Source organism: Thermobia domestica, chromosome 10 (assembly GCF_964235325.1).
Source record: "Thermobia domestica chromosome 10, izTheDome1.hap1.1, whole genome shotgun sequence".
NCBI classification, from domain to species: domain Eukaryota; kingdom Metazoa; phylum Arthropoda; class Insecta; order Zygentoma; family Lepismatidae; genus Thermobia; species Thermobia domestica.
Window position 1 is genome coordinate 235,687,016 of NC_137463.1, and position 26,183 is coordinate 235,713,198.

At 33.5% G+C, this 26,183-nt stretch overlaps 1 protein-coding gene and 1 long non-coding RNA gene across 2 annotated transcripts in view; one reads left to right on the plus strand and one right to left on the minus strand.

Moving 5' to 3' along the window:
• The window catches only part of LOC145663104 (uncharacterized), a 645,511-nt gene that overhangs the window by 519,564 nt on the left and 99,764 nt on the right, over positions 1-26,183 (plus strand). The window lies entirely within an intron of this gene.
• The window catches only part of LOC145663101 (uncharacterized), a 156,014-nt gene continuing 139,653 nt past the window's right edge, over positions 9,823-26,183 (minus strand). Inside the window, exon 2 of the mRNA XM_081729374.1 lies at positions 9,823-16,822. Coding sequence (XP_081585500.1) covers positions 15,134-16,822 — 1,689 coding nt within the window. The 3' untranslated portion in view covers positions 9,823-15,133. The remainder of the gene's footprint in view (positions 16,823-26,183) is intronic.

A 26,183-nucleotide genomic window follows, 5' to 3' on the forward strand; every position in this document is an offset into this window, starting at 1 on the left:
TATATATATATATATATATATATATATAATCTGCAGATGATACGGTTTTTATGGCTAGAACCGAAGAAGGACTACAGGAGATGATTGACAAAATAGTTGACACTGGAAAACTATATGGAATGGAAATCAACATCGAAAAGTGGAAAGTCATGAGAATATCCCGAGGAAACGCGCCCTTACGGGTCAGAGTAGAACAAAAAGAACTTGAAGAGGTCGAGAATTGCAAGTATCTGGGAAGTATTTTGACGAGAGACGCTAACTGCACCAAAGAGATCAGGTTAAGAATAGCCATAGCTAAAGAAGCATTCAACAAAAAAAGAGAACTCTTAATTACCAAGCTCAATATTGGACTTAGGAAGAGGTTGGTCAAGTGCTATATATGGAGCATTGCACTGTATGGTTCAGAGACTTGGACATTACGAAAGTTAGAGAAGAAGTGTTTAGAGAGCTTCAAAATATGGTGTTGAAGAAAGATGGAGAAAATAAAATGGACAGAGAGTGCTACAAACGAAGATGTTTTCAAACGGATAGGAGAGAAGAGGACACCTCTAGTCAGCATCCTTCGAAGGAAGGCAAATTGGATTGGAAACATCTTACAAACAAACTGACTTCTTCATACTGCCATAGAAGGAAATATGGAAGAAAAGCGAGGGATAGGAAGAAGAAGAACACAACTGATCGATGATTTGAGAAACAGAAGAAAATATTGAGTGTTAAAAGAGGAAGCTGAAGATCGAAAAACGTTTGAGAAACATTTCCAGGCCTAAATCTAAAATTAAAAAAAAGAAAAAAACTCTTTAGTTCCAGGACTTGCCGAAAGGCAGAATACTTATAATAATAATAATAATAATAATAATAATAATAATAATAATAATAATAATATATTATACAATATATTATATAAAATATATATTATATATATACAGAGAGAGAGAGAGAGAGAGATACATATACAGAACTGGTTGTCAAAATTAGAATATTAATGTCCATGGTAGTCCGCTGTGGTACTCTGCTGAGGAACATAGATGAATGTTTTGTTCTAAGGTCTACTTACATTGTTCAGTAGTAATACATGCAGGAATGTAAATGGATGAACAAATAGCAAAGATTTTACTGAATGTAACAGTAATACGTAAACAAGGTTTGCACCTTTCCCCATTGTGTTTGTTTATCTTTTCTTTTTTTATGTGAGTCAAAGGGCATTCGTTTGTACTAATAGTGTACCAATTAATTCCACCTGATATCAACAAATGTTGTATTCATCTTAAAACAGAATGTTTCAAGATTAATTTTCTCTATAATAAATCTATATGATATACATATTTTAAAAGTGTATTTCACTCGGAGGGAGCTGGAATCTGGATACGCCCAACAGCGAAAGTGCTAATCCAATTGTCAGTCGTTTTATGGTTGAAATAAACATGTGTAAGGAGAGGTTGTAACACGACGTTGATAAAGTAATAAAGTAGCTTTGTGTGTCTTAGGTCTGATAATTTCGTTGATATATCCGATATATGTGGAAACGTAGCACTATTTTTTTTTTTAATGAAGGTTGTAATTTAGAATCAATGACGTCGCAATATTGATTTTATGTGTGCTTTAAAGTCTATTGTTGTTTGTGCTTTGAATTTAGGTTGGATTATATCTAAACATTCTATAAATAATAAATAAGAATTTGAAGCATCAACTATACACAGGGCACTAATTTAATCCCTTCCAGATCCAACCAAATATTAACTTTTTACAGTCACATCCATAATATGTTTGAAGTAGTAAATGACAGTATAAAGCTTTATTAGACAAGTGCAATTTTAACAATAGTAGTTGTCAGTATATTTGCCATTCGTAATTCTCTAGAAATAATTAGGCATAAAGTATTCGGGGGGAAGTGAACATAGTAAGCATGAAAGTGAAAACATTTTACACAGAAATGGTAGCGCACGGTTGATTGACAATTATATATGAATAGTGTAACGGTATTGTGTAATTTTTATATAATAACTTGTATTTACGGACAAAATGTGCTTTTAAAATATGCACAAGCTTTTCAAAAGGAAGAAGAAGAAAATATAAAGAGAAATAGATGTAATTTATTTTCTGTTATTATGATTGATGTTCTGTTGTGATAGTGATATGACATGTTTTGTAAGTCGTCATAGCAACGAAAAATATATAATATATAGAGAATCCATCTTGTGATATATACATGTACGAAGTGTGTAAATGTTTTTACGTACTACAATAAATGTAATTTATTACGTACTACAATAAAAAAAAGATAATACCTAAATGAAGTGTTTAGATGGATTTTGATAAAACAGTAACCTAGATTATATAAAATATACGACCTGAGGAATATAACGACATATAAAATATGCAAAACAAGCATTAAGCTAATTACAAACTTGTGATTTTCATAATAACACACATTTAGTGGTCGTTATAATAGGATAGACCTTCTGCATTCTAAAAATGAAGTATAGTTCATATCGTGTCTGAGGTAACGTACATAGAAAGGAATGAATCATACAAGGTAAATTATTTACTTCACCCCACACATGGGGGTGAAGTGAATATACCTATGGAGTGAAGTAGTGACAAGAAGTGTCCTCGACAAAATGTAAATAACAAGATATAGACTTCTATATAATGAGTATATAACTAACGAAGAACACCTACATGATGTGAAAGTGCATAAGCTATTGTTGTAGAAATGCTTAAGAAGCAAATAGACATACCAACCCGAGATCGTGTCCAAAGTACTGTCTCGAGAGCATTGAGTTGTTTGACCTTACAAGAAAGGGCACAATATTTGAGTTCCCAATAAATTTTGAACCCAGGTTTCTCCTGTAAGAGATTGTGGTTTGGAGGACAGACAAGAAATAGTTAGACGTAAGTATATTTTTTTTCCATATTTTATACATGTAATGATTAACAGTAATATTCACATCACCCCAAAATATGTTAGTCACTTCACCCCAGCTCGTCGTCTTTTTTCAAAACATGTTCTGTAGCTTTATGTGCGCAATATATTTTCTATATTGAGGCACATCTATAGGCATGCGTACTTAATAATCACCCCATGCTGCTGTGGAAGTATTGGGTGCAACAAAATTACTTCAGAAAAGAATTGTCCTAGCAACAAAAAAGGCTTACAAATCTACTTGTCCTTTCTGCTGTCCGTGCTCGCTGCACTCAATAGTTCACTTCTTTCCTTTGTACGCCACCTTCTTCGTTGACCCCAGATTCAACACTGTACACACAGGGGCTTTGCAAGGTCAGCGCCGATCATACTTTGTTGCCCCATATAATTAACTTTAACTCTATTCACTTTACCCCTATGGTCACTTCCCCCAAATTACTCTACTTGTTTCCAAATTGTTTTAAACTATGGTATTGAAAACAATGCTAAAATATTGGGTAAATTTAACCAATATTGGGTAAATATTGGGTAAATTTAACCAATATTGGATAAATATTGGGTAATTTGAACCTCTTGTTTGGATAATTGGAAGTAATACAGTACAAGAATTTTTAGTATTAGATAGATTGCAGACAGAAGAATGAAGTTTCAATTGGTTCCAGTATCAATAGGCTGCCATATAGAAGACTGTCATAAAAACAATATCTATCTGATGATAAAGAAAGAGGAGATCGCCAATAATGTAAGGAAAGCGTGTGTGTGTACCAAATTTGCTTAAAGTTTTCGAAATTGTTAAACATTTTAAAATAAGTGAAATTGGAAATTTCCTTGACCATGTAAAAACAATTAAATCAAAAGAAACAAAGATTTAAATAACAATATAATAGGGTTGTTACTTGACGTGTTTTTGTGTGTGAACTCAGTATATCTGGTAGCGGTACTGTACTTAAGTGTATTGTACAACCATCAGCAAATGTTCCTTTCGTTTGATAAAATTTATTTTGGAAAACGGTAGGTATGGTTAGAATGTACAGAAAATTACATTCTTTTTAATTTACTTAAAACTGTGTTCAAATTGTACTTCCATTCCTAAGTTATTTACGAAACTAATTTTATCAAACGGAAAAAAAGTTTTGTCGCTGACTGTACGTGCGCCTAAGTTATGTAAGAGTAAATGTTGTTTATTTCTTTGTTTGTGGTATTGGATCACGTAAATATCCTACGTTAAAAATAAAATCTACTGCGTATTGATGATCTTTTTCATGTGGTGTGTGTTTTTTCAGTTGATTTATATATTTGGTCTAGGAATTAATTCGTGCGGTTGGTACGCACACATTGAAGCTGTAGTACAAACACAAAATACATAAATACCTTAAGAAAAATATTGTCCATCGCTAGCCACCACTTTCGCCCATCTGTCAGGCAATGTACGGATTCCGTAGCGAAAGAAGTCCTCATCCTTGGAAGCGATCCAGTCAGAGACCCATGTTTCGATATCTTCTGAAGAAGTAAACCGCTGTCCAATCAAATCGTTGTTCATGCAATCGAACAAGTAGTAGTCCGAAGGAGCAACGTCTGGTGAATACGGCGGGTGGGGTAAAACTTCCCATCCGACATTTTCTAAATAGGTTTTGACCGGTTTTGCGACATGTGGGCGAGCGTTATCATGTTGAACAATAAGTTTATCATGTCTGTTCTCCCATTCTGGTCGTGTTCTGGCCAGAGCTTGCTTCAAACGCATTAATTGTCGTCGATAACGTTCTCCATTCATAGTTTCACCCGGTTGCAGCAGCTCATAGTACACCACACCTTTCATATCCCACCATATGCACAGCATAACCTTTGCACAGTGAATATCTCGTTTTGGTTGTGATGGACCTGGTTCACCTGGTTTCACCCAGGCCTTTTTCGTTTAGGGTTCTCGTAATGGATCCACTTCTCATCACCCGTAATAATTCGATGCAGAAACCCCTTTCTGCTCTGTCGTTGAAGCAGCAATTCGCAAATGGTTTTTCGTCTTTCAACGTCTCTGTCTTTCAATTCATGTGGAACCCAATGTGACATCTTTCGAATCATTCCCATGGCTTTCAAGCGTTTGGAGAATGTTGTTTGATCAACGCCTAATGCTGCTGCAAGTTGTTCCTGCGTTTGACACGAATCCTGCTCGAGCAATGCTGTCAATTCTTCGTCTTGAAATTTTTTTGGCTGTCCAGCTCGCTCTTGGTCTGCCAAGCCGAAACCACCACTTCTAAACCGTGCAAACCACTTCTGACACGTTCGCTCAGCTAGAGCATGGTCACCATACACTTCCACCAAAATACGATGACTTTCAGTCGCACTTTTCTGCATGTTAAAGTAATGCAGCAGGACACCCCGCAAAAACACTTTATCAGGCACAAATTGCGCCATGTTCACTTAACTGCAAACTGGTGTTGTTGACGCTTTAATTCACTGCCCTATACTACGAACGATACGCGATGACAGGGGTTTGCAACACATGTGTGGATACACGGAACTATGGGACGCTCCGTTCGTTGCGCCATCTCTTGTCCGCCCGCACGAATTAATTCCTAGACCAAATATATATATATATATATATATATATATATATATATATATATATATTCAAATTTTGGATAATCTGAATTTTTTCGTGTCCCCTTGGACTTCGAATTAAATTAAAGAGTCTGCTATACATCTTAGAATCCCATATTCCGATGTAAGAGGAAATACAAGGTTGGAATACTAGGGTTAATGACCGTGATAAACTTATACCTGAAATTCATTCTGTTATCCATGTCTTAAGAGTAGATGACATGGTAGCAAATTAGTTTTAGCTTTCCTCTTCCTTCTAGGTATCGTTCTTTCAAAAATTTAATTAATGAGCTTTTAAAATATCAAACATTTTGAAAATTGTTTCGTTATGCAAATTTTCTTTTGTGTTAGAATGATTTTTGATGTGATGACAAGTTGTCTCTTGAGACAAAACGTGTTCGACCTCATAACGTCAGTGCTCTAAACCTCACACTAACAAAAGTAAGTGCAAGTTTCAAATCACCATGTACACGTGAGGTTAAGTGAGTGTGATGTTGGGTTGATGCTTTGAGCGTGAGGTCAAAGTGATGTTAGGGTGTTGTCGAATTGATGGTGTTAGCGTGAGGTTATTCCAAAATGGGCAGGTTTACGTGATCTAAAATATTTTAAATTTTCAAAGGAGAGAATGAGGGGGCTTTCTTGTAACGTGTCACTTTTGAACCGCTCTTTAGAAATACACAGAATTCGGCATATTTGAATATTCGATACACAATATACAAATATATCATTCAGTTGCACACGAATTTAACGTGGCGGACATAAGAAGGAAAGTTAATTTTAGTATCTCCATAATTCACTCTTTTACACTAAAACTATTGTATTTGTCATCAGGATAATTTTTTTTCTTTTGTATAATGCCAGGTAATGAGTTGCAGATGATTTATATGAGTTATTTCCAACTGGTTGATATGTGACGTGGGATTGGGCTTCTTACAACCAGAGCAAGGACAGAGATAACAGGTTGAATAAAGAAGGAGAGAGAACGACATAGGTGGAATGCAATAAAACAAGTGTTGGCGATGTTTGACTCGTTATCAATCCACAGAGCCACAAACTTTTTATCTATCAACACTTTTTTGTATCAACGCTAAGTTTGCTGTTTTGTCCTTGCTCTCTCTGTGTATCTTTTTGACAATATGAGCAACAAACTATGATGTCATCGAATATCCAATAGGAAACGATTGATTTATATCATAATGAATTCTTGGAAATTCCTCTTTGAACAAAGAGTGAAACCGTAACATAGAGATGCAGTATTAATCCTGTAGGTTATACTATGACTGAATACTACTTTGTAAATCGCAATGATTCTTGATATGATAACGATTCATCAGTAAGTGTAGCTTTCGACAATAGATCATTTCCGAAATGTCACTTCATTAAACTGAAGAAAGGTACTAGTTTTATTGTTATTACGTGTTTTATTTGAACAGCTTAACACAGCGTCTCGAATATATAACTTCCAACATAGAGTGCAAACTTACATAAATTTAGATTTGTTTTCGGTTGGTTAGGAATTGATCACGATAAAACTATCATGTGTAAACTAGCTATTTAATTTATGGAAAATTGAACATACTTCACATCCTTGTGTAATTAGTTACCCACTCTAATTAGAATTTATAGATGAATTAGAGACAGGAAAATAACTTTACTTATCAAATTTGTAGTTTAAGTACTATATTTTTTAAATAATTTTCACATTATAAAACTTGAGACTTCTTTATATCAGGATGATTATCTGTGGTATACAGGTAACGATAATTACCCACTTTCGATGTGCGTTACATTCCTAACCCTAATTACTCATCTATTCATTCATATAATTTACTTAATTGTCAATTTTTCGTACTTTATCCCTTGGAACAAAATAAAGGAGTTACCCATCCTCGTGCCATACATTGGCTTAGACTCCGTCCAGCTGTAAATGTGCAAAAGTTTGTCTTCTCCCAAAACTCAGAAAATATAAATAAACTCATTTTGTGTATTTGAACTGTTATTTGCAATTAACCGCAATTAACCAATATCATACTGCATGTAATAGGGAATTAGGTTGTTGTTGATTGTCACTTTAAGCATTGATACCGTGATTGCGGGCTATTTGGACCCTGAAAATGTTATTTGGACCCATACCAAGAAAAATGTTTGCGTCGTTTGAACTCTTATATGCAATGTAATGTTGAGTGACTTCACTGTCAAATCCGTTAAACGGTATCATAGTGCAGAGGTACACACCTTGAAACTAGTTCTATGATAGGCAACGAAGTAGCAGCATTGACGAGAAAGGTCGTTCACGAAAGGAGTTTGTTTATTGCGTGCCAAACTTTTATATGTGGACGTTATTTGCAAGAAAGTGGATCCAATGCTAAGTAAACACATAAGTAATTACATATAGGCTAATAAAACTGACTTGTAAACTTTCTCATATACAGCAAGGTGTGTGCATAATTTCATTATTTATGAAGTGTGTACATATGACCTGGTAAATATGGATATTTTGTCCCACCCCATCCTTTGTTATCTTTATCAATGGAACATAAGAGATCTGTTGTCACGTGTCACACATGTAAGGATTTTTCATTGTTTCCTTACGCATACCGGTACATAATGGCACATCAATATAAAAGATTGCTTGGAAGTCGAAAATATGCTGATTTTACAGAACAAAAGCTTGAAGAATGTTTAGCAGCAATTCGGTCAGGGAAAATGTCGTAAAGAGAAACTGAAGCTCATTTGAAGATAAGTTGTTCCACCATAAAAAGAAGCTTGTAGAACAGATGATTGCAGAATCCGGGCCATCCGACAGTGTTTACTGAAGAAGAATTAGCCTTAACTAGCCATTTTGATAAATCTGTGATTTCGCATTTCCCGTTGATGAACGCGATTTCAGATTTATTGTGAGGTCCTATTTAGCCATGCATGGCAGCACTGTCGTAACTATGTATTATTCAATTTCAAATACTTCTCTTGGGCTAAGTGGGAGAGTTTGTACCATTAGAGGAATCAATTTATGTTTTAGTATCTACAATATGTCTAATAGCTTATTTGACAGTATCTCTTAACATGTTGTCTTTGTGTTTTGGAGTAAATAAATTGTTATTCTTGGAACACCTACGTCCTACTTAGTCCCAGAGCAGATTTCAATGTTTTTTTTTTGTTGTTGTTTTGTTTTTTTTGTAGGAAAAATATGGGGTGGGTTCAAGAAGCCCGATCGCAAGTCTTACTTAAACTTTATTTATTTATTTTTTACAAACATCGCCTGTGCTTTGTTTTCAATATATGTAACTAAAATTGTGCTCGATGTGTACAATAATGCCTGTAGTTAATATTTAATATGGGTTATGGTAAAATGTTCGAATTTTCGTGAATGAATACAGGACAAAAGTACGAATTTATTGCAAAATTGGGTCCAAGTAGCCCGCATCTACGGTACTTCATAAGATGTGGACCTATAACTTAACGTGAGATTTGGGATATATGAGTTCTCTGAGGGTTGTGAATTGAACCGGAGTTTCTTGAGTTGAATGTTATCCATATAACTACAAGAAAACTCAATAAGCATACAGGAATTTAACTCGAAAATACATTAACATCACTTTCCCACTTTTGTAGTGTTAAAATTTGGTGTGTGTGCCTGGGTGATATTAATTTTATTGACCATCAAGGGATCGATTGGCCTGCCGGGCAACCGAGATAATTTCTAGTGTGCACTTTCTCTATATTAAATAACAAAAATAAAATTAATAAATTTACCTGAAACATTTATGTTATTTTTCTGAAACAATGCACAAAATAATTCTTGTATTTTGTGATTCTTCTTTCGGGAGCAACTTTCTAAAGTGCGTGCGAGGTTAGCTGCATTGTGGGGTGCCATGCCTATCTTGTGTAGTCATTCATCAAACCAAAACAGTATGTTCGTATCTTTATTTGAAAATTATGTCTTAGGGTAATAGAATCATGTGTTTTAAGGGAACACGAGTAATATAAGATGTCTATATCTACAGACATAATGCTGCAATTGGTATGGCACCCTCTCAACGATTATACCACAATTCTTTTCGTAGCACTCTTTCAATATCTGTACTGCCCCTTTTCATGGAGCCAGTTCACCATTGCTAACCATAATACAACTTGAAATCTCGAATTATGGTTCCATCAAGTACTCACTTTTCATATGGAAACATACCAATACTGTGTGTGTGTGTCAACAACTGTATGGATGTGTCAAAGCAACTGAAATTACCGCTAACTGCAATAAATATATTATTAGTTAAAGGTTAAAATAGTAAATTTAAAAAAGACGCTTTTAAAATATATGTATTTTTATTTATTTTATATACCACAAAAATATTTTTCTTTATTGTTTGTACGATTGTTCGTACAAAGCAATATAACCAAGCACAGAAGATAACAATCGTTGACCTTAGTTGGTATACATTATTCTCGTCCATCTTTTTCATTTTTTGTGAAAAAATAAAAACTCGGGATAAAGCAACCATTTTGATATTAAAAGCGTAATTTTGTTGGTATCTATCTTTCCAACAACGTTAAACGTAGCTGTTACAAAATATATTATTTACTTTTAACAATGTACTTTAAGACACTGACAGAAGTACAAAATATAACATTTTTAAACACTTTAGTAGCAGGACTTTCGTTGCGGATATAACACGACATACAAACTATGATTTTCATGAGAAATTTTGAATTTTAGATTTAACAATATCCCTTCTGTCTATATATTCTCAGGTGTTTTACTAAACGAAGTACATCAATGTCTGTTGTTGAACAATCAATAATAAAATATTTTATATAAATATATTATTACAAAAAGAAAATAGAAGGTAACTTTTAGGTGGTAATTAGTAACATTTTCTGGTATACCACTTTTGTGCCTTCATAGGCATTTTGGAGAAGAGATTATGAGCTTTCAAGAGTACAGGAAACAGGAAATCTGTATACCTTGTCAATATGTATTTTGTTTGCCAATAACATACACAGATCGAATTTCATGAATGAGTTACACTTGTGGTACGTATATGAATGTTATTGACGACATCACCAGTGAAGTTCAATTTCTTCTGTATGCTGTACATTGCAGATTAATTTTAAGATACTACAATGATTTAATGTTACAGTAATTTCTTCCGCTATCAAAGTAATTTTGCGCTGAAAATTGTGTTTGTAATTACCTTTTCAAGTAAGATCAAAACAAAAGTATTATGCAAAGATTTATGGGATAGTTGATTATAGAATACAGTAAATGTAATACATTCGAATAGACAGTATTTATCAATGTTTTACTATAATTAAAAATGAATGGAAACAAATTACGACTCGATAGATGTACTGTACATAATAAATTCTGTTTCTCCAAGAAAAACATAATATCAATTCAACAAGAAGTTATTGTTTGGTAATATCTTAACGATAATTAAGGAGTGTATTTCCAAAACATGCTAAATACGTTTGGTAGAATTCTTCAGAAAGGGCAAAAAATATATATATAGCTTTTTACATTGAAACACTATTGCAAGTGATATTTCAAACGAAATTTAACACAGAAAATAATGTTTTTTCACAAATAATAATAATAATAATAATAATAATAATAATAATAATAATAATAATAGTAATAGTAATAATTACAAAATGAACGTTAAAGGTTCCGTAGTATACTTTTTCATATTCAACTCAAAATCTTACATTTTTGATTTTAGCATGTTTTGGAAATATACTCCACAATTAATCATGTGTAAAAATAGACTTGATTTCAATACCTGTAACGTTTATTTTGCTAGGATTACTCTTTTCTTTTACAAAAACTTGACGGTTCAATTTAGGTTATCTCATATTCTTCTTCTCAGACACAGAAAGTTTTGAAGTACATACTCAAAATGAGTTTCAGTATCAGGTTATGTAGTGAGAAAAGAAACGTCTTGTAAGTAAAGTCAGTAAAATTAAAATTAAAAGTTTAAAAAATCACATTATAAGATACCCAGACCTTATTTCCCAGCAACCTGGAATTATCGCGAGTTTTTCCAGGGTGGAAAATTTTTTTCTGTAAATGGTACCCTTAATAATTGTTCCTGGAGCATTGAATTTATAGATGAAAAATTTATATATTTATTTTTTTAAAAGAGAACACAACTGTTAAAGTTAAACTGGTATAGTTTAACTTTGGACTCAAGTATATTTATCTTTGATATTATTGCTCGCCAAAAGAACATAGTATTGCAAAACTTAAGAAATGTATAAGAACAATTTAGATATAATTTCATTTCAGCGTTACTTGTACTTAAATATATTCCAATGTTTGTACATTTTGATAAGAAGGAAACCAACTGGAAAATTATTTAGTAGAAATACCCTCTTTAACTGTGTTTAGATTTCTAATTTAAAATATAGTAAATTTTTATATAACTCAATCAATATCTTTTTTTGAGTTAGTGAATGTAAAAGCTAGCTAATTTTCCACAAATAAATAAGGACCAAATCTTAACTAGCTTTAGTGTCATTCTATGCTCCAGGACAATTTGTTCACCACAATTACCGTAACACAGAGCGGCACAGGGAATACTTCGATGTGTGGCTAATTTAATATAAATATTGGAAACTTTAATGTAAGTTTTTATAAATATTTACATTAATTTTGAAGAAGCATATGTTTATGTGAGAGAAACATGTTTTGTAAATATTTCCACTTTTACTGATATGATGTTTGCTATTACAATCATATACTTGTACAATTTTCGGCACATTTTTTTAGAGGAACTTTATTCTCACTATTCTAACTAGTGAGCATATTAAAAACTGTACATATTACAAATATCTTTCTTTAAAATTGTAAATTTTAATATTTAAAAGTAACAAATACAGAACATTTATTAATACACTTTAAAATCTGTTCATTAGTGTGATCTTGCTTCATAAAATTCAGTGATTGAAAACATTAAAAACTGGTGCTGCTTTACTTTAAAGGAAACAATTTTTGGGATATTTATCTATAAAATGTGTTAATCAAATAATGAAACACACGTGTAGAAACAATTATTAAGGGTTTGTATGCAAAGCATAGAGACCCATAGAGTTGTGCAAATATATTTTAGACGGTGAATGAAAGGGTGCAAAGCACAGTGAATAACTCACGCTGATAGTTCCGTTTAAAGTGCCGGAAATATCGGTGCAAAAATAGAAATAAAGCGTAACAAATCAACACAAATTGAAACAAATAAAACCTAATCGAATCTTGTATTCACCAATTTTAATGGTGTGTTAATATGTAGAGACATCTGAAGTCTTGCAACATTTGAATTATTGAAAAAGTGTTTGTAATGGTACTAATAACGAAAATTTATATGTTTATTGGGAAGTTGCCCATTGATAATTCCTTAATAAGGCATATAGATATGAAAACCTTCCAGAATTATATTTTGGCAAAGTGTTTCATTTGGCTCTGTTAAAATAAACCTGCAAGAACATTTTTCTCTGTAACGTGTTTTGAACTAATGAAAGTGGAATTGAATAACTAGAGAATACTTCAACCCGGTATTTACATTATAACACTTATTCTAGTACATTTGCATTATAATTCACTGCACACACAAACGCTTTATGATACAAATAATTTTCTAAGTTTTGTATTTATTTTTGTTTAAATTCCTATTTATTATAATAGTTTTAAAAGAATTTTAAGCATATTTTTAATAATATTAACATGTTTAAAATCATTGATATTTGTTTTAATTGTATAAAAATATTATCATATTTTTCGTTGAGCAAAGAAACATTTAAGTATAATAATATATATTTTCTTTAATTTTCTGGTTATAAGGCACAATAACAACTAAACTAAGACAATAATATGAAGTTAAATTAACAATCTCCTGGAACATTAATCTCTCCTAAATTTTAGTCAAAACTATTTTCCTTTACCAATTTCATACTTTGCACAAATTGTGACAAATTTGTGACAGTGTGTCATTTTTTAAACACTGAAAGCAGAATATAACTTCATTTAATCTTTGTACTTAGATAGTTCATCCCTTGTATTGATAGTCATTGATTTTTTAACAATATAGGCTACTTTCATTCTAGAGACAAAATAGTATCGTTTATTTTTATTTATTAGAGAACCTTTCAGCATAGTCAATGTTGACTGTCAGGAGAAATTGTTCACCAAAGTTCTAGAAAGAAAATGTATATATTAAGATTGTTTAGTTTCACATTAGATAATGCCCAGAGAATATTACATATTGTGCCGTTATTTTTTTACTTCCCTGTGCAATGAAACAATGGCACGGTATCTGCAACCTTTTCCTGTGATAAAAGCACCAATAATAATTACCCATTTATCAGTGATCAAAGTGTGAGTTTAACCTAGTCTACATGACCATCAGGGTATGTTTTTAAGAATATGTATGTCCAGACTAAAACTATACAATGCTTGGTAGATACTGTAATCAGATAAATACTCGTAATTTACTTTAAACAGCGTTTTCAGTTTTATTTGATTGTTTGCTACATTTGAAAAAAAAATAATATTGAGCGTATCTTACATTGAATTAAAAATCAGATTTGAATGATACTAAACAATTCAACAAAGAGATACCTACAAAATTTAAACTACATAACCAAATATGCTTTAAAGTGTAAATGTGATTTCGTTTAATTCTTTCACTTCTCTTCATTAATTTACGATAACTTAAGATTTCAGATACAAGTTAGTCTTAACCTAATTTAACGGTTCAATTATCTGAACAATATTAATATTTTAATAATTCTTAAACATTGATTCTAATTTTTGTATTATTAACCAATACCATAACTGATAAATCACACATTACACTGTATATAATAAAAAAGAGTTATTGCTTGCAGACTCATGATATATTGATATTTTATATACTTTTACCTAATTGATAATACAGTTAATTTTGGCATTACGTTTTAATGTATCTAGAATCACAGAAATACAAGGTATCTTACGGCTACCCTTATCACATTAAAACAAAAAGAAATTGAAAGTTTGAAAATAATTCCAATTTACAGTACAAGAACAATGAAAGTCGAAGGTTAAACCTTATGATGAATATATAAAGTTGAAATTTGTCATTTATTTATATCAACAGGCAACCAATTTTGTTACGTAAACGTCTGGACACAGTATTAAAGATTGAATCATCTTAATTATCTCAGTGTTGAAGATGTCATACTCTGAGTTTTCAATCTTTGAAATCACACAATTTTTATTTGTTATCAATCTGATCAAGCATTGTAACGACTAGCAAGGAGGGGAAAAAATTGAGACATTTTAACAGCAAGGCTTCTTCTCTGCGAATGTTATAGGTACACAGTTTGTGAGTATTATATAATATTTTCTGTAGCACTTCAGGACATTCACAAACAAACAAATATATCAAAAACATTCTCGAATCAGAACACACACATCCGTGCACAACCGAATGCAAACATACAGGGAAACGAAAAGAAAACATACATACAGTTCATTTTCACGCGCTATATGATTGTTTATGGCCAGAAGTGGACAGCTCACTAATATAAAGACAAAAGGATGGAATGGAAACCTTGCAAAATTTTTGGAGGGAGTTAATTTCATAACGACAAAAATTTCATAAGGGCTTCATAAATGAGCTTAGGGTTGATGGTTCCGTCTGCTGTGTAACGCACTCCACGCAACTGACCATCATCATGATTCACCACACCATATTCACCAACAATAAACCCATCAGACGTCCTTTCTTCCACTCTATATTTACGATAATTTCTTCCCTCTAACACATAACCAAACTTTTGGTTAGCTGCATTGGCTTTGTGCCTATCTAGATCTTTATCGAAAACTTCGAACATTCCAGGGTCAGGTTGTTGTACCCCATGGGCTTTTCCTTGCGTAAGCCTACTAACTACTTCTGGAACTTCGTAACTCTGCTCTCTTTGTTCTTCGTTAAGCACTGGTTTTTCCTCATTACGGGGTGGAACTCCATAATTAAGTTCCGGTCTTTCATAATTAACGATTGGTACTTCATAATTTACCTCAGGTTGTTGATAATTCCTTCCTGCTAGTTCTCTATGATTGGTGTTGATGGTGATACTATCCAATGGCCTTTGAACCTCGGCAGAATTTGTTGCAGAAGTATCAGCGTTAAGAGATGCACCTGGGCCTTGCTGTTGGTAATCAACACTTACTTGATAGTTTTGTCCCGTTTGACCTGGGTATTGAGCTGTTATGGTTGATTTTGGTGTTGGCGACAACTGAACTTCTAGTGGTTCGCTAGGTAACTGAGAAGCAGAAAACAGCTCTACTCGTTGATGACTTTTTCTGGTAGGTTTCTGAATGCTATGAGTAGCTGCTGGAAAACCACGCTGTTGCTCTTTACCGAATTCTTCTGGCTCGTGTGAAACACTAACTTCATAGCTAACAGGGATGTGTCTGGGGTATGATGGCCGTTCTCCGGGTCTTGGAGAAGGTCCGTTAGATAACCAATGTCTATTTCCGGGACCAAGTGGTACGGGTGAAGATTCTTCGACATTGAACTGACTTCTTCTTATGCCAGCGGCTTGTACTCGTGGTTCGTCATGCACCAGAGATGCTACCTGGACTTCATCCTGTTTCCCTTGTTTCCGGGTTTTTTGAAACGTTGGCGTTAAAAGAGGTAACTCTTCAATGTCAGGCTTGATTACGTCATTTTCTGTTAGAGCAGTTGAGGGATTGGAAGTTTCAGCGAAAGCATCAAGAAAGGTGCTGAAGATGTCTTTTTCTGTTTGGTGAATGGTTCGTTGAGGCTGGTCAACATCTGTTTCTTCAACTAGGCTTGCTTTAGGGGGTGCTAAAGTGGTTCCAACTGTGAAACTCTGTGGCGGGTGGGGCGCAGGAGGGCCTTTGTTGACAGATGTTGATATTCGAACAGATACTATTTTAGATTCGGAAACTTTTTGATCTGTTAATTCGTTACTTATCGGTGATGGGGCTATTGTATTGTAATCGCTTTGTACACTTGGAGTTGTAGTAGGGAGAGACTGACCACTTCCCTGATCCGTGGTGTTCACTGGAAGTGGTGGTAACGTATCCAAGTTCGCGTCATTAGTTGATCTTTGATTGCTTCTTTCTGTGGTTGATGGTTCGATGTCTGGTGTCTGACTTCGACTTTCTGGCTCGTTCAGGAATAAAGAAAGGAAATCCGAACCGTCAAGGGGACCATCACTGTCTGGAACTTCCGACGATACCTCTCCAAACTTTTCAGTTGGCAGGCATACGACGGGTGCAATCAGATGTCGAGTCAGAACCTGTAAGTAGAAAAAAAGAGGACAATTAAGAACTTCGTTCTAGTGGAGAAAATTTATGCAAAATATAATTATTTGAACACAATCCCGTAGCTAGAAGAAAGTTTGAGAGTTTTTTTTATTTAAAAACATAAAAACACTTCATCGCACAAAATGGCGTACTGTGCGTATAGTATTATATTAAAATTTCATAATCAAGCTATCATTTATACAAACACAAAGTCATTGTAATGGGGTCGTACATGATTTTTCTTCAACTTTTAGAACGCCAAATCAGACAATTTTGACCATTGTTTATAATCATGCCTCTGTCATCATTTTATTTTATAGTAGTATCAGCAGTTACATTGTAGTTTACACCACATTGTTTGATCCAGAAACCTGCGCAAATATTCCACGACACTATGGTTAAAATTGACTTACTTGGTATCCTAAAAGTCACAGCATATATCACAAGGTGATTTTGCCTTTAAAGGTTTGAAAAAGTACAAAAATATGTTATTATTCTAGCAAAAGCAGCAATACAATATTAGAATGGAATTTTTTGCTATACAGCAAGACTCTCATGTTCAATATTTACCAGAAAATATTCAGCATAGCTAACTACACCAACAAACTATAAGAGGTGTATCCTCATAACTAGGGCTGTCCACAATCGTGGAAAAACTAAATTTCAACTCGCGCTATTTCGAAACCGAAAAACTGTGGACCGGTGGTCCGTATCAGCATAAAGCATGTCATATATACGCAATCTAAAAATCCATGATTTCTTGAATTCAAAATAGCTTGTGTTGAAATTTAGCTTTTCTAGGATTTTGGAGAGCCCTAACTCTGAAACTATCTACTTCTCTCCACAGCCCCATATGAGGAATAACTGAATCACTTCTTCACTGCGCTCTTATAGTTTGTCGGTATAGTCCATTAACATCCTATATTATATATATAAATTATAAATTATATATATAAATTTAACTACTACCCTTCTTATATCCAAATTACCATTTACTTTTAGCTCTTTCTTGACTTGAAATCTACCAGTATAAGAATTTACGTGCTCATTATGCACTGATCATATATTTAATTAACATTTTTCGACTCCCAGAATTGACAGCGCAGTTTCTTTTAAACCAACTATAACCAATGTTGTTTCTATTAAAAAAGAGAAATTCAAGACCAAGATCAAAGATAAGTTCAAACTAAATTGACATTCTTGAGATCATGTACCATTTAATATATATCTATTTGTATTAAAAGAAAAATACAAATAGAGTTAACTTACAGATACAACAGAAAACACAATGCTAGTTAATTATTAATTCTTGTGGAACCATCAAGGCGTAAATAGAAACTTGTTTGTTAACTTTTTACGTTTGACAGATAACTCAAGTTTGCTTGCACGTGCATCAAACAGTGAGTGACAGATGGTCTATCAGAGGTTTCAGCTGATTTATCGTTGCCTTTGTGATATACGCTTGTAAAAAAAAAAAAAAAAAAAAAAAAAAAAAAAAAAAAGATAAAGAATAAAAACAACCATAAAATATACACCTTTCCATCAGAATATTCAGTGAAATGCTTTAGGTTTTTCATTGGAGAGTGATTGATGCTACAGGTGAGTTGAAGACGATGCTTGTACGTTTTTAAAAGTAGACATAATTAAAATGATTGTTGTTTATTTATTGTGAAGACACTATCTGCATCGTACATACATGATTGTTCAATTCCTATCCTCAAGTACCATAATTAAACACGATTAGTCATTGATGAATGTTTTGCGTGGATTTGAAAATTGACAAAGAAAGAAGGAAAGAATAGAGAAATAAGGGAAAAGATAAATATATGTCTAGAGTACAATATGATGGGAACTATCAGAACACAAGTGAGTGCAGGAGAAGTGTACATAAGAAGACCTCTATTAGGAAACTTATAAATTTGAATCAACATAGATACATTTTGTGTCTCCTAACTTCTGCCGTTCAAAGGCTTCCTTCTGTAACGGTGTGCACCAACACATCGTAAAATCTGCGTTTTAGGTTGTAATAATCGTTATAACAGTTATTTTTTTTTAAATTGTGATGTGTTACGATCTGCAATTTTTGCGTAATCTGATATGGAAAAAAGAGAACACTATCACATGGTATCTGCTGAAACACTGGTTTTGAGAAAATCCTGATTCTCTGTTTATCTTTGAATAATATCCAATCTAATTTACATTTTAAATCTTATATACAGGGTGGTGCGGAGCCGAATGATGCATTTCAAAGTTGAAAATTGTGCAGGCGCGATAGCTTGGAGTGGGTTATGGTTGGGAGATTGGAACAGAATAGGATCCCATTTTATAGAAGTAGCATAACAATTACTATGGACATTGTTGCTGAGTTAAACAATATGTTCCCTATGTTCGTTCAGGTGGTCCTTATTTTACAACATTGTAATTTTTTTCGGGACGCTCCATCATTTGGCACTACTTGCCGAGAAACTATCCTGTGCAAAATGTCATTGCAATCGAATGGGAATAAATGGTGCTGCGTAGAGCCTAAAGCTTTTGTGCATTATTGGGAGTTTTCGAATTATGAAATAGATGGCAGCACCTATAAAGATATACTAAGAAGCAATGACAAGCGACATTTTCAAATTCTTTCCTGTAATTTTCAAGAAAAAAACAGTTAAGAAAACACGACAATCCCAATGACATTCTTCAGATTAGTGTGCAGAATATCCCGAATAACGTACTCAGAGAAGGCTACTTTGAACTTATTAAACTTGCTGGTATTTTTTTTCGGAGGAGTTCCACCCAGAGGATTATCGTTTCGAATGCAAGGAGCTAACCATCATGCTAGATGAATGGCAAAAGCTATATATTTCTTGAAGATTTTACTCATTCTTGATTCATTTTCACTGTTACAATCTGCCTGAACTGTTACAAATTGAAGAATCCGGACTAAGCGATATATGTATTTTCCTTGTCAATTTGTGCACTCCGCATCAAAAAAAAAAAAAAAAAAAAAAAAAAAAAGCGACAGCTAACATCGTGCAGTTAGGCCACCCAATATACACCTTCTTATCCCATAATCATGTCAAGTAAAAAGACCCCCTCTCTCTCCACCTTTCTTCTCTCCCATACTAAAATTAGCTAACAACATGAGCGCAATTCTTATTTCAAAATACGCATGTATTAATTTCGATAAAATGAAATAACAAAACCGAGACAAAACAAGATTCATAAGTTGATGTAGGGAGAAACTGAAACACACACAATGAAAAATTGAAACCAATGGATGTCTATTACCCAGAGATTTAGAAATGGGGCAGAGAGAGAGAGAGAAAGAGAGAGAGAGAAAGAGAGAGAGAGAGATTCAGAGAAGAGGAGAGAAGAAGGAAACGAAAAGGGAGAACAGATAAAATGTGGGATTCAAATGTAGTAAGAAAAGAACCTGACATTATAAAGTTCCGTTTAAAGAAATCCAACAGTAATATAGAAATAACGTTTGTTTTTACATATTTTTAAAAGAACTAATCGAATATATAAAGGATGCTTTAAACATTCATCAAGTCACTTTCATAAAAGATAGTATACTCAATTTCCAGTAGAACTGTAGATCTCCGAGACACATCTAGGATTATGTCAAAAGTTTGGAAATGGAAAGAAAGAGAAAATTAAATGAGTGCTATTTTACTGCTAAATTTCTATCAGAAATACCCTATATTATAAGTCCAAACTGTATCGTAATGAAAAGTTACAAATGTTCGAAAAGAAAAGTTTATGTTCCTTATAAGTGTAGCATGTTTCAAATTTCAACGTGAATAAAACACATTCAATTATAGGATGGAAACAAATTTTGTTTTAAAATAACCAAAGAGGTTACCATTTTCTAATCTTTTTCGAAAATTTATCTGTTCCCATCATCCAGCATCGATTTGCTCTCTTGCGGATATAACGTAATTTGCACAGATAGAATGAACACGCTAGAGCTCAAACGAATCATCGTGTCAGCCGGATGATATTGGTTAGGTTATAGACCACCACTGGCTCAAGGATTCATACCCGTAATGTACCCGTAGTGATCCGGTAATTCGACTGAGATCGGTAACCCAGAGGATTCCCTTGCGTTTAAACAGTATTTCTGTCAGAGCTGACAAGAACTGGAGATATTTTCCCCTGAGCACGAAAAACACGACGCCTAAGTTCCCAGTTAATTAGATTTTCTTGCTCCGTTTAAACTTTGGAACACGTACACTCCCTACATCAACTTATGAATGTTGTTTCGTCTCGGTTTTGTTATTTCATTTTATCGAAATTAATACGTGTGTGTTTTGAAATAAGAATTGCGCTCATGTTGTTAGCTAATTTTAGTATTGGAGAGAAGAAAGGAGGAGAGAGAGGGGGTCTCTTTACCTGACACGATTATAGATAAGTATGTGTATATTGGGTGGCCTAACTGCACGGCGTTAGCTGTCGCATTTTTTTAATGTGGAGTGTACATAAGAGTTTAGCTTAACGCTCCTAATGTCATTGAAGCTCCCCGAAGACAAGACCTCCAATTCTTGAAAAGTCTTCATCAATACATCATAATTGATCCTGAAATAAGCCGTGCAACATTGAGTAAACTTTGTAATAATTTGCTGTATCTGTCTCTAGAAACAGTTGCATTCATGATATCGAAATAGTAAGCTGTACGTGACAAAAGTACTTGAAGTAAAAAAAAAAAAAAAAAACGGTACAGACAAATGCGATTATGAATGAGACGAAGTGAAAGGTTAGAAAATTGCGTTATACTTAATAAGGGTGTGTTATGTTGTTTACACATTCCAATTGGTTTCAAATATTCTTTTCGTATAACGTAACTTTGAATATAGAAAATACGTATGTATAACACCTCACACCTTAATTACATAGATATATAGTACAGATAATAATTAGAAAATCATTAAACCGTTAAAAAACGTGAATAATAAACACTTGTAGAATGAGCAGGTCTTGATGTTCTTTTAACGCTAAGTGCAGTGACACCACTTGAAATTGCTGAAGATGGTCCGCCATTACATGTAAATATAGCGAACGAAACTCAGTACGAAATACTTCTTTATAGCTCTTGCCGTTTCTAGTGTTGGGAAGGTTTTTACAGTATCAAATTACATATTCTATTTGAACTTAGCTTTAATCTTTCTTTCTTTTTTTTTTTTCTTGACCAGTAATCTTTCCTCTTGTTATGTATTAACCAAAGTACTATCTAAGAGAACTTGAAGTACAAAGCATTCACAGGAAGATTTTTTCGTTAGGTTAAGTGAATACTAGGACCGCCTTCTGTGCGAATATAATCATGCCAGCAACTGCATCAAATTCTTGTCAATTGCCCATTCATTACTCTTGCTTCAATAACGTGTTTTTAATTGAATTTTTCCTACACATACACACACAAACAAGAACATTGTTTATTATTAAGCAAATGTGAACGAATGGAATGGATAATGAAGCATGCACCCACACTGGTCACACCACTGTAGGAAGTAAGATTCACTTATTTGTCACCTACCAACATTTGTGTTTCAAAACCCACATTTTCGCGTTTCTAAATGGCTGCAAACAGACAACCACTAGGTGACTTGTGATAACGGTACCTCACGAAATAATATTGTCTAGCGCGCTCTTGTTCCTCGTTTTGATTATCTTTTATCTATTAGAAGATATCACATAATTACTGTAAAATTAGCTGTATTTTAATTTCGCAGTGATTACGCCTCTTAAGTGGCAGGTCTGTGTCTCACGTGATAACCCCGGCACTGAAAAAGCAATCAATAAAACAAAGAAAGAAAAAAAGAAGAAAACAAAAAATAAATAATAATTGGTTTTGGAAAATCAGCAAAATGGATGTCAAAGCGTGTTGGTGCCCACTTAAAAAACTTGATACCTCACTCATTTGTTTCGCCCTGGCAAACTGTTTCGCAGGTTTTTCTTTTCTTTAATACGAAAAGTGGTGTCAACACAAAAGCTACACCATCAGTTAACAGCATGTAAGCTTGTAAGCTGTTATGTTGTAAATTAAATAACAATAAATAAATCCTAAGCCTTCATTTTTGTGTTCAGCGATTTGGAACGCTTCAGTTGAAAAACAAGACAGAAGAAATGGCACCAAAAAACGGCGTACTCGTAATTAAATGACACGAAACAATTTAAAGACTGACAGTTAAAAATGACAGAAAGTTGTTACAATGTATGTAATTTGAAGTAGTACTATTTTTTAAATAAATAAATAAATAAACACATGATTAATTGTTGTTAGTTATGGTTGTATAAATGGTAATTTGACAAGTTTAAACTATACAATTCTCCAGGATAAATTCAGAACAATAAAGTGAAAATTATACAACAAAAGTTTTTTTTTAATTAAAGGGGGGGGGCGGGTACGACAGAGATTGACCTTGAGGAGTGTTACAAGGAATCTTCTCGTTAACACTGATGTATATAAGCTCCATCTTTCTTTTTTATCCCATTGATTTGCATGATGGATTACGGCATTTATCTGTTTTTTCTTTGTTATGAGCTGCAATAGATAAACTTTCGATAAGAAATAATAAAATTTCCGGGCTGGGGTATTTTCAGCGATTGCACACATGCAGAGCCGTAGCTAGGGGGGTGGTCGCACCGGGCACTGACAGCAAGAGGGCGCCGAACGAGCAAAAAGAAAGAAAAAGTATTGAAAATGAGTAAACGACGCGTCGCCCCCCGAAAAGTATTGGCACCCTGTTAAATCAATATTGTTGTCAGTTTGCAAAGAAATAGGTTTATTAGAAATTTTCTTGCTTGCTACGCTCACAGTCAAAACGTTTCAATAAGAGTCACAACTTCTTTTTACTTATTACTTAAAGAATGTAATTATATATGATACCTTAATGACGATGTGATATACATGCTGCCAAGTAATGACTTATAGTGTGCGCAGGAGCGTTTTCAAAAATCAAAAACGGTATTTTCGATGATGATGAGTTTGATTAGTTACGCACGCAAGCTGCTGTTTGCGCGCGAAAATTTTTTTAAAAAATGAAAATAAACATGGGGATTAATAACATTTTCGAACTAGAAGTAGTTGTAGAATAGAGGCTTAAAGGGTCAGAACTTAACGCAACGAATTTAGCCTTTTTCAAAGACTGATCACTACCAGTGATTTATTTTTATTCCACATGTGAAATGCTTCCAATTTGAAGGAATTTATTGGAATCATTTTTCCACCAACTTCTAGTATCGCCAGAATTTTTTTGTGCATACGTATCTAGTTTTGTGATTTTTTTTATCTATCTACATATATACAAAAGATGTAAACACATTATATATATGCACATATATACAGAGGGTTGATTAATTCGTGTGTCAATTTCATTTGTTCACTGTGCAAAAGTAGTATGAGGTAAAGCCGTGCAATTTGGTGTAACTTTAGACGAAGGACATAAGTTTTGTTTCGTCATAGAAGCATGTCACTTGTGCTAAAGATTGAAGAGATATAGGGTCAAAGGTCAAATTTTGATTTTTTCCTTATGGGATTGCCATGGTAAATTCTGAAAGAGCCTGAAAAAACGTAAATCGAAGTGATAACAAAGAAAAAAAACTGTATGGTATGATTCTATGTCGCAAGCCGACCAAATATGCGTCAATCAAGTGTCATGGTCAGAGATCACTGTCAGATCAAGGTCACAGGTCATCTTGAGAACCCATTTGACATGATGAGGTACGGGCATTGCGTTGTTTTTAGTGTATTCAAATGGGTTCTCAAGATGACCTGTGACCTTGATCTGACCGCAATCGTAATCTGACCGCAATTAATATATCGTAATTAATAAGTAACCTTAAATTCAATATGTTCATTCATAAAAAAAAAATAAGTAATTACTATAATTTCACACACATGTAGCAGCAAACTATATTTTGGAATTAACTACAAACATTAAATATGTTTCTCACTTCCATCGATCAATATTAGGAAATTTGCAAAGAAGGCTATTTCTGAACTTCCGTTACATTTCACAAAATATTTTTATAGTAAAGCAATAGAAATTTAAATCCTATTTATGTGTTCATATACAGAATAACATTACAAACGTTTACAATTATTACTGGAAATATTGATGCTGTCACCCATTTCGAACATTTAAAAAGCACATAGTTTCTAATGTACTGAAATTTCATTTCTTATCGGTAGTATGAAACGTTGTAAATAGTAAATTTCGATAACTGTTCTCTAAGTGGATTTGTATACAGCCAAAGGTAGTTCTGCCAAATTTGAGAGAAAGTAAATAAGCCTCTTGAAAACAGCTCTTATACATAATTATCGTTTTTGGTTTGTTGCAATGGTCTGTCCAAACAGCTTGAAAAAAAAATCAGCGTAGCATAACAAAAAAAGATGCTTCTCTTATTTGTATATATCAAAAAGTAAGGCTAGTGTAGGAGAGCGCCGAAATCTAGCTACGGCTCTGCACACATGTGACATATATATTAATCAACTCATCCTGACGATGGAAACCGGTTGGTACTGGAATTGGTCACTTTCGGTACACGGTACCTAATATAGTTTTTTTGGGGGGGAGTGGTGCGTGCGGTGTTTCCAGCGATTGCGCACATGCACCATATACACCAATTAACTTGTGTTGATAATAGAAAGCAAACGGTACAGGATTTGGTCACTTTCGGTGATACCGTTTAAAAAAGAAATCCGTGGAAGAAAATCTTAAAACAAGGAATTTTTTAAAAAAATAGTAGAAAGTAAAGAAAAATCACAAAGAAGACAGATAGACAAATTCGTTCGTTTCTATTCGTGGACCGGATGAAACATAATCTCTGGTCACCATTTGACCATCACTGATTGAGATCATATAAGTATGTATGATAAGTATGGATAATCGTATGTATCGGATAATCGTATGGATAATCGTATAATATATGTATGGATCGAACATATATATATGTATGGAACATAATCGACCATATGTATGGATAATCGTATGTATGATCGTGTACGATCATATAAGTATGGATGATCGTATGTCTTTATGTCACGTAAGTGTGCTTTTTAATATGAGGAGTCTGATCTAATATAAATGTATTCTTTCTGTCCATAGCAAAAGTTAACAAAATGCTCCGATTAAAAAAAAAAGAAAAAAAAGAAAGAAAGAAAGAAAGAGAGAGAGAGAGAGAGAGAGAGAGATGAAATTAGCTAAGAATAACAATTGAAATAGAATTATTATTAGTAACAGGAGATTGAAGATAATTATTGGAGCCAGTAGATAATAGCCTCAACTATATAATAGTAGTAATAGAAGTAAGAAAAAGCATGCAACGTAAAGAGCGAAGAAGCAAGGGGGGAAGTGTATGATATGA